The sequence below is a fragment of the Brachyistius frenatus genome, unplaced genomic scaffold, assembly GCF_029030835.1.
Source record: "Brachyistius frenatus isolate BFR_SWC_R1_liver_20210118 unplaced genomic scaffold, ASM2903083v1 Contig_23, whole genome shotgun sequence".
In the NCBI taxonomy this organism is placed as follows: Eukaryota; Metazoa; Chordata; class Actinopteri; family Embiotocidae; genus Brachyistius; species Brachyistius frenatus.
In genome coordinates, this window is record NW_027210622.1 from 1,944,698 (window position 1) to 1,954,568 (window position 9,871).

General features: G+C 39.3%; 2 protein-coding genes across 3 annotated transcripts; one reads left to right on the forward strand and one right to left on the reverse strand.

The window, feature by feature from the left end:
* Positions 1 to 558: 558 nt before the first annotated feature.
* Positions 559 to 3,928, reverse strand: LOC138620245 (transcription elongation factor 1 homolog). The gene is made up of 3 exons (XM_069697266.1): positions 3,813 to 3,928; positions 3,651 to 3,721; positions 559 to 1,840 (listed from the first exon to the last, which is right to left on the reverse strand). The coding sequence occupies exons 1-3, from the start codon at positions 3,926 to 3,928 to the stop codon at positions 1,776 to 1,778; spliced, it is 252 nt and encodes an 83-aa protein (XP_069553367.1). The 3' UTR covers positions 559 to 1,775.
* A 16-nt stretch (positions 3,929 to 3,944) lies between these two features.
* Positions 3,945 to 9,795, forward strand: pld6 (phospholipase D family, member 6). Of its 2 annotated transcripts, XM_069697263.1 has the most exons (4): positions 3,945 to 4,024; positions 5,302 to 5,480; positions 5,765 to 5,994; positions 8,756 to 9,795. In XM_069697263.1, the coding sequence occupies exons 2-4, from the start codon at positions 5,302 to 5,304 to the stop codon at positions 8,998 to 9,000; spliced, it is 654 nt and encodes a 217-aa protein (XP_069553364.1). In that variant the 5' UTR covers positions 3,945 to 4,024; the 3' UTR covers positions 9,001 to 9,795. The 2 variants fall into 2 exon arrangements, with proteins under 2 accessions (XP_069553364.1, XP_069553365.1); XM_069697264.1 differs by lacking the exon at positions 3,945 to 4,024 and having other exon boundaries at positions 5,284 to 5,480.
* The last annotated feature ends 76 nt before the right edge of the window (positions 9,796 to 9,871 follow it).

The window sequence follows — 9,871 nt, forward strand, 5'->3', positions numbered from 1 at the left end:
CAGTCATATATATATATAAAAATTAGCACTATAATAAAGAATGAATCTAAACTCAAGATTTATTTTTTTGTTAAAAAAAACACCCATGAAAAGAAAAATATGAAAGTCTCCTAATGAGTATTTCTTGTGTAACCAAATCCTATCATAGTTTATTCCTTTCTACGACAGACATCCACTGTTTAAGTATTAAAAAATATCACATCAGTAACCAACACTGTTGCACTGGTGAGATGTTCCTTCATTAACGGAACTGATAGAAATTCCACATGCACCACGCTGCTGCTGTAAATACTAATGAGCCCACCGAGTTATTTATGAATCTGTGGCTTAAAATGATCTGAACAAATCCAGTATTTGCCTTTTTTTTTTTTAGAAATATCTACTAAAACTACAATGTCTCCAAAAACACCAGAATATGTTTTGGAATTTACTGAGCCTTTAAAAAAAATAAAAAAATAAACTATTCAATAATGCCATTTAATCTTTACTATGGTATCAAAATCAAAACAAAAAAAACATATAGTTCCAGGTACAATAAACAAAACAAACAAGGCTCACTGACAATGTGAAACTGCTCTTTTATTTCCTTGATCACACTTGAAATAAAAAAAAAAAACAGCTTTACTTTACATTACCTGACAGTGATGGCTGCGTGAGAAAACAATCATTCAACAGTTCAGCAAGATTTCAGGACAACAAAATACAGCAGGCCTTATTTTTTCACTCCTTAACAAAGATGTCACAAAAAAACTAAACCTAAAATACAACATTCAAAACTGGGAAACTGAATGAATCAAGAACAATTGAAAATCTATGAACTTAGCAGGAAGCAAAGCATAAATCGTAGACATTTTGTTCCTCCCAACAGTGGAATGACCTAATACTGTGACACACATGTCTTTAAGACAGTGAGGAGGGATGTTAGTAATTATTACTGATAACCGACACACGTCAAATTAACTTTAACTGAGAGAGATCCATACAGATTGTTTCACACCAACAGAAAAAACTTGAATCAGCATTCACACAAGGTGCAACAAACTAGTTTCTGACTGTGACATCATCCAATATTGCTCTTGGCTTGAACTGCATAAAAATACACTCCTACATCGACTTTGTGAGGTCTGATAGGGCCACGCCCAGAAAATGTTCCCTCTGCGAGATCCTGCTGCTCGTGTCGACAGTGTGATCGAGAAAGTGTGTCAAACCTTTGAAAACACCTACTCACTGTTTTGTTTTCACACTGGTTGTTGCAAGATCCACATATTTATCTGCATGATTCTCATTGTGGTAACCAGGCAGCACTTCACTGATTTCACATTTCACCACAGGTCTCTTGTAGAAACTAACTATTTATAGCAAGTAAAAACAAACCAAATATCCAGAAACATATTTTGAAATCTTCAACACAAAATACTATTTTAAAAGTCTGCACTTAAAGGATATTTGAAAACAGACAGCCCTGCTGAATGTGTGAGGATAACTCAACGCTGCACAGGACGAATTACGCAATAAATCTCGAGTCAGAATTAGAGTTGTGGGCTGAAGCCTTGCACAGAAAGGGGAGAACTCAGACAATGACGGGGACATTTTCACAGCGTGTTTGAGCTGAAGACCTCATGAGCAAAACTGCGGATCACAGAGCAGTAAATCTCAAGTGATCGTAAAAACCTTTTAATAATCAAAGTTTTAAAAATGTCCTCCGAGTGGCTCAGACCCACCAGCCACATGGTCATCCTCGCCGCCTTCCTCGGAGGCATCCAGCTGCACCAGGGCTACTGATTGGCCGCTTCGCAGGCATCTATCCAGTCACTGTAAACGTCGACTGGTTCTGACAGATCTGAACAGCAATGGATTAAGGACAAAAAGGATTGTGTTGCTTAAAAATAGGAGTGTATATTAGTACTGAATACGATATGAACTGTAATACAAAAAGGAAAAGAAAGGTGACAGTGACTTCCCAGAAAAGTTTCCTATTTGTTGAACTGAGGATGAGAAGTAGTCCCCAAAACAAATCACATTCTGAATTTGTTCAGAATCTATAACAAGTAAGATTAAGCTGATCTCTTTTTAAGCAAGCCCGTGTTCCACCAGCCTCCATAAAAAAAAAAAACATATTTGTCATTATTTATTTTGAATCAAACAGTAATCCTCTAATGAGTCTCAGACAATGAAGGGATGTCAAAGTGATGTGAGCTGCTGTTTTTCCAAATAGTTTGATAACGGTAAAGGTTCACTCACTACCTCATATCCTGACATTTCAACCAAGGGGAGTTTTCTCAGTTGTCATCATCAAATTGCCAGTGTGATCTATAGTGAATATGCAACTTTGCTCACATGATAACAGGTGGTCATATATGGAGGAGACATCGTTACACCCGTCTCTGTTGTTGGACGTGATTATGAGTGGCTTCCTCAATCTTTTTCCACTAATGGTCATCAAGGTCAAACCAAACCTTACCTCAGTAATACAACAAGGACCTGGCACAAAAAACAAATTCAACTGCCGACCGACCACCTGTTAACTTTCAATCCAAGGTCACATGGTATTATCTGAGCTGGCGCTACGACAACGGAGCGAACTCAAGGTGCCGAGGAAGAGTGGAAACAAATGTTAAATGAAATTCAGTAAACTGCCAGTTCCTCTTTCGGAGAGAATTTGCTTGGAAAATAAGACTGTGGTATTTCTTGATACCAGAATTTAATTTTAAATATAAAAGACAATTCAGCTCTCAGTGCTGAAGAAACTGTAAATTAAGCAATGCAAATTATTTACATGATTTTTACTCATACAAAAAAACCATCTGTATTTAGGAGCAGAGCATATTGTATTGGCCTGAGGCAAGATGAGAATGATGTATTCTGAATTTTCAGAGCACTGAAGCCAATATAATAGTGGCAACAACAAAAACCTCCCACATTTATTAAAACAGAAATGTATGATTCAAGAAGTGGAACTTATGGAGAAAGTAACTTACATACACACATGCCTGCTGTGTATGAATGTATGAATTTGTGTGTGTGTGTGTGTGTGTGTGTGTGTGTGTGTGTGTGTGTGTGTGTGTGTGTGTGTGTGTGTGTGGATAAACGCATTTATATGTGATGCATTTGTGTATGAATGTGTGCAGTATCCAAACTGTTCATCTAAAATGTTGATTACCAATTTCTGCATCGGGATTTGTTAATTTTGAAGTAGCCAAGCCACAACAAGAAGTTTGGAAAAAATAACGTAGCCTATAAAAGTTGGTGACACTTTGTCTTCAGCATACATCTGCGCATGAATTTAGTTTACGCTTATAAAGCACCGCTTCACCAGTGTCAAGGCACTTTACAATTTGTCACCCATTCAAAAACACAGTCACTGAACAATGGGTGACACAATTGCCATCCAAAGCGCTCGCCTGCCATGAGGAGCAAAGATCAGAATCAGATTCCATGTGATTAGTGCTGTTCACACTGTTCTGAAAAAAATCTGATCCAAGTCACATAAAATAAACAAAACAAAACAAAAGGTGCATTCAAGCTATGTTTGCCTGCAGTGTGAATGTAACCAAAGCTAATAAAATAATTCTTTAAAAGTATGACTTCTACTGTTGTGCCTCATTATTATTTCAATGCTGTGAGAAAGAGAGATGCGTGAATAAGGATACAGGTAATGGGGGTCTGGAACTCCTCCAGGCAGACTGTACATGATATTATACCGGTGTTCCTGCTCCTCTCCCTGTTGAAAAGAATAAAAACACAAGTCAGCAACAAGTGAAGTCCACTAATGTAACCAGCTTTGTTTAGGTGGGTGTTATTTGATGAATTACATTTTGACATCGCAGGACTTCTCGTGGTTGCAGAAAGGACAAGTAAACTGAGAATCCAGATCTCCGGTCATCTTCTTCTTAGGAGGAGGCTTTCTTTTGGACTTGCGGCGACCCATCGCACATCAGCTGGATCAAGTCTGAGAGCAGGAGACAGAGAGCAGACCGGGTTTTTTTTGTTTTTTTTAACAGACTGTTGGGTGAACACCACTTTAGTAAGCGATCAGACAATAACTCCGGTGGGCAGTCGCTGTCCCATTTTGCTGTTGAGTTAGCAGGCTACCGTTAGCATGTTTGTTGTTGATCTTATTGTACAACGTGACTCGCCTCGTGTTTAAAAGACGCATCGATCGGATTTTATGAGAAAACATCTTTGATTATCTCTAGCTGTGCCTATCAAAGCTAAACTTGACTGTTAAACGCTATCGGGTAAAAGTTTAATCTTGTTTACCTTTGCTCGTTGAAAACACACGTTGCAGTAACGAGGAAACGGCTTCCGTGAGATCCGGCACCGGCAACTGTTCGCGTTAACTGATTGGAGATGGGCGTTTTACGTCACGGACAGCCATTGGCTGCCTGGCATGTCAGTCGAGTTGATTGGCAGTGACGACACAAAGTCTGACGACCCATTCCCGCGTGGTGGCGACAGAAGCTAAATCAGGCGTGGTGTTGTTTTCTAGGAATATTCACGTTTCATGTTTTGACACGTTTAAAAATCTGCACGGGAGTTTTTAACATCAATACATCTCGGGCAGGTTAGCTCACTTTGAATGGTCCTTGTGTTGTAGTTACTTTCCTCAATGTTTGGTGTCGAAATTGTATAAATAACGTGGAAATAAAGAAACGCTTTGAAACCACTGTTGCCGTAGAAAGTAGACATTTCAACAATGAGCGTTTAACTAAGATTTCGTTGATTTTAACCGATTAGGTTCTGCTGAGAGCTAAACTAATTCAATTCAAGTGAATACCTAATTTTCAACTCTTGCGTCCTGGAAGTGTCTGAGTGTCTGCAGTCTCAGGTGATGTGAAAAGAAAATGATTGGTGTGTTTTTTAAATAACCAATTTAAAAACCAGTGATTTTGTCGGCAATAATTATAGCAACATTCAGTAAGGTCTTTGAAACGTCTATATTTGATAGTAGAGCTCTGAACAATGATGATTTTCAGCACTGAATGATGTTTTTTGTCTGGTTCCGTCTGCAAAATGTCAGAATATTGCGACAAAGCCCCATTATAATTACCCAAAGTGACATCTTCAACAGAATACAACGTAAAGTTATTCATTTCACCAGGATGTGAATCCTCAAAAATTAGAAAGGCGTTTCAGTACTAGAGACCATGAGATCTGTGTGAAAATGTTGATAATCATGCAAGACGAAACTTAATTTTTTTTTTTTTTTTTTTTTTTTTTTTAAATCGTATGAACATATGTAAAGAAGAAAGAAAGTTTTTGTCATTTTAATTGTTTCTTAAATGTGATGTTGTGCGGTAGATGTCAGTGATGTTGACAGTGAAGATGGTTGGCCTCGGGCTGGTAGCCGTCTCTCTCAGTCTGGAGCTGCTCGGCTGGCTCTTTACTCGCCTCCGGTCTGGAAGAACCCTCAACGAGGTCCTCTTCTTTCCCTCAGAGGTGACCTGTTTGGAGCACATCTTCACTCCCGCTTCATCTAGGTAAGTGAAACATGTGTTTTATATTGAGTAAACGTAAGCTTTGTATGGATTTTGTCTTGTTTCTTTCAAAAGTGTTGTGAAAATGGCTACTGATGCAAAAATTCTCAGCCCCACATGCATTCAGTAAGTAGATCTAGTCAGTCCGTTACTCCATCCCCACTGAAGTACTTTCTTCGCGTGAAAGTAGCCCTATAAAAACAAACTTAATATTTAACTGGGACCATTCGTACAGCTCATTGAAGATACGACACATTTGTTTTCTGTCTTGTTTTCTGTTCATCCAGGCCCTGTTACTGCTCATTGCCTCATGGTGTGGAGACCTCTTTTACCCGTCTTCTCCGCCGCATCCTGTCTACATCCTCCTCTCTGGACTTGTGTGTTTTTGCTTTTTCCAACATGAACCTTTGTAGGGCTGTCTTAATGCTGCACAGCCGGGGCATAATCATCAGAGTCCTCACTGACAGGGACTACACCGTCATCACTGGCTCCCAGATAGGGGTCCTTCGCAAGGCCGGTAAGTTAAACACATTTGTTTGTTTTTAAACCGTTGTGAAGTATATGTCTTCATGCTGTATGTGGCTCATCATAACTAAGCGTCCTTGTGCCAAGAAATTGCATAAATGCAGACCAAGCAGAAATATGTGGTCCTTGTAAAGATATTACAGTTAAAGAAAAGTCACAGCAACCTCCATGAGATCATTATCATAGAAGCATTTCACTTGAGATGCGGGAAGGATGACTCAACAAAAGGTGCTCACTGTGTTCTTGGACTTCAAGTGCCGTTGTCAGTAAGTGTCACAGAGTTCCTTAGTCGTGAATAGAGAGATGACAGCGGGGTGGGGGGTGTGTGAATGGAGGTTGCTACTACAAGCCCTCCAGTGAGTCAGAGTAATCATGCTCTGAAAGATTTTGTGTGACGTGTCTGACTCATGCTGTCTCACTTTCTCTCTCAGCCCTTTCTGCATTTAGTAAATTGCTACCACTGTATATTGTTAAGTAAGTACCAAGTTGGCAACCGAACAGCAAATGTTATTTGGCAAAGTGTGTGTGTGTGTGTGTGTGTGTGTGTGTGTGTGTGTGTGTGTGTGTGTGTGTGTGTGTGTGTGTGTGTGTGTGTGTGTGTGTGTGTGTGTGGGGCAAACCACACAAAACAATCAGCTTCTCTATTCATGCTGTATCTGCTGTGTTATTTTATCTTTTAGAAATATCCATCCTTAAACTGCTGAATGTAAGGTGGTACTAAAGCACAGGGCCTCGGTTTGTAATCACTGGTGGAGGTAGTCCGGAGTGTGATTGTGAAACATTTCCATTTATAGGGGAGACATTCACTGATGTGCACATGCTCTGACAATGATCTTAAAGATAGTATAAGTCAGATTGTGTTGCAGAAAAATCTACTGAGGTAACCAGCCAGCCGCAACCTATCCAGTCTCAGGATACCACCCTCAATAGTTGAGTCACATTAGTGTCCAGTCTGCCCTCACTTCAGCATGAGAGGAGGGAGAAGTAAAGTATTTTAACCTTTTGTTAGAATGATTGAAACTGTAAGCACAACGGTGGCTGAAACCTTTGGCAAAATGGAACCAAAAGAGACATTGACATTGGTGTTACATTTGACAAATGATGACAGAGTAAAGGTCTGAAACTTGATGCTGAACTCAACATTTCTTCTAAACCTGTGAATAAACAGCATTTAATGCTAATCATATATAAAGTTAGCTGTTTCAGACCAGTTATCATAGCTGTCCGTGACTAGTTCAATTAGCTTGTCATCTAACTGTCTATCAAACTGAAGCAACTTTATGTAGCAAACAAACCGCACATTCTGACCTCGGTTGGACGATTCAAAACAGATCTTTGGTGAAGCTAATGATAACACAAACCGTACCAAAAACATTCGAAAAGGGTTTTAATACATGGTTTTGCAGTGCAAGCTGTATCGTAAACTATAGCCTTAATAATGATTTAGTAGTTCAACCACTGGACCCCCTGACTAACCCTAACCCAAGCCCCAACTCCATACAATCTAACTCTAATCTCACCAGACAGGATTTAGATCTTACATGTGCACCTTTTCAAAGGGATATTTGTTCTGACTGTGTTCTGGGGTCAAAATTGAAGAGACATTGATCTTTTATCGCCAGTTGCATTTACTGTCTCCCATAATTTGTGTCTCTTTTTACTCTGCTAAAAAAAAAAAAAAAAAAAAGGCACTTACGAGGAGCAATTAGGTAGGAGTGGGGGGACATGTTCCTCTAAAGAGAAATGCTTAGAAAGCTGACTCTTAAAAACACATTTCTCGTAATTATTTTTCACTTTATTTAAGGGGGCATGCAGTTGCCCTTTCCAAAGAAAATTTACATGTCTAATTTCTCTCTGAGATTAATTTGCATTCCAATCTGAAAATTGCTGGTTTATAGGGTGACACAAACTGAAATCAAATGGTCTTACAAAGTAATGCTTCTTTGTAAGATATTGTCCGGTTGAAGATGTGTGTGAAGCATCCAAGTTTTAGAATTTGTAGCTTCTTTGCAGCAACATCCATATTTGAACCACATCCATGTCTACTGTCAATCAGCCTTAATTTCACATATTATATGAGTCTCAGTCGAGATGCCTGTAAACTTAAATAGCTTTAAGTTCCACAAGTTACCATGGCATTAAACCGTAAGAATCAATGCACCTGTGTTGGATTTTCAAAAGCTGATAGCAATCTCGTTCAAAAAATAATATACTTCGAGTTTGTCATATTATTTTGTTTTATAATCTTAAAGTAAGTAACACTGATTAACATGAGTCCTGAACGTCCTACATGTTTGATGCGATGGTGATGCAGTGAGGTTGAACAGTGTATGTAGTGAAAGTGTGGAGGTTTGAATGTGATTCTTTGAGACAGAGACTTCATTAATCCCACAGTGGGGAAATTTAGTACATACATTTACATACATTACCTTTATAATTTATAACTCCTCTGGGTCATCATTGTCCGCACCGTCCATTTAGAAACTGTTACACACTTTAGTCTGTTAAAAGAGCACCTTGGACTAATGGGCGGGAATAATTATTTATGATTGTTACATACATTTGGACTGTAGCATTATGCTTTTTGTATTCACACAAAGCTCCTTAAATTACCCTCTCAAGAAGCTTGTTGCTCTCCTCAAGTTTTCACAGTAGGCAGTGGAAAAGATCGATACATGCACAGTATCCTGTAAGCCATTGAAAAACCTTCCCTCACTCTCCATCCTCCTCCCGTTCCTCCGTCTGCTCCTCAGGGATCCGTGTGCGCAGCCACATGGACTCTGTGCACATGCATCACAAGTTTGCGGTGTTGGACGGCCGGCTGCTCATCACCGGCTCCCTCAACTGGACGCTGACAGCAGTGCAATGCAACAAGGAGAACATCCTTATCACTGAGGAGCCAGACCTGGTGCGACCCTTCACCCAGGAGTTCCACAGTTTATGGGTGCACAATGATCCAGGCCGAAAACACGGCTCTGGTGACCAGATTGAGTATTGAGTCAACGTCAGTGGAGCTTTTAGGCAGATGGCATTTGTGTAAAACATGATCAGTCAGCTTGGAAACGAACTGCGTCCAGGATTGATCTCTTCTTGATTTTGAGAGCCCGTGTTAACGTTTAGTTTGGAAAGACTTGGTCATGTCAAAGCGACGGTGCTTCCTTTACGAGAGGAACGGTGTTTTAACACCGTTTGTTGTGTTTCTGATAAGTTCTTGTTTTTTACCCGTTTCAGTTTTATTTTTCTTATGTTAAAAAAAGACGCCGTTGAAGTGCAGACTGTTAGATTAGTCTGCAATAGGCGTACTGCATTTCACAGCACGCAGACATAAACATGTTGTTTCAGTCATACAACACAGAGTTGCTCCCCTTCTACAGACAATTCGTCTGTTTCAGGATGTAAAATACTTGATGTTTACATTTTGTTTGGTGTGAACATTTGTTAATGGTTAACTTTCAATGTGTTTTATGTTTTGTCACAGGTTGGCAAAAGTAATTATAGTTAAAAAAAAAAATGGAAAGAACTCCTGTTAGGTGATCAAATTGATATTGATTCTGTGCATAAACGATTATCTGTGACGTGTTCTCTCTCAGAACTACAAGGAATATATATATTATATAGGCGAGTATTGAGTTTAAAGCCCTTATTGAAATCAATCCATAGTTCACTTTGTGAAAAGCTAAACTCGAAGTTCCACTGGCTTTTCAAAATCTAGTATTTTTATTGTGTGCAGCTGCAGTCTCAGTGACTATGTTTTGTTGAGCACCAATAAAAAAGCCTTGTTTCACACTGGAGTTTTCGCAGGTCTGTTGCATCACTGACCTGCAGGTGCAGTTTTTCTCTTGCTCCAACATGATTCACTTTCTTTCAAA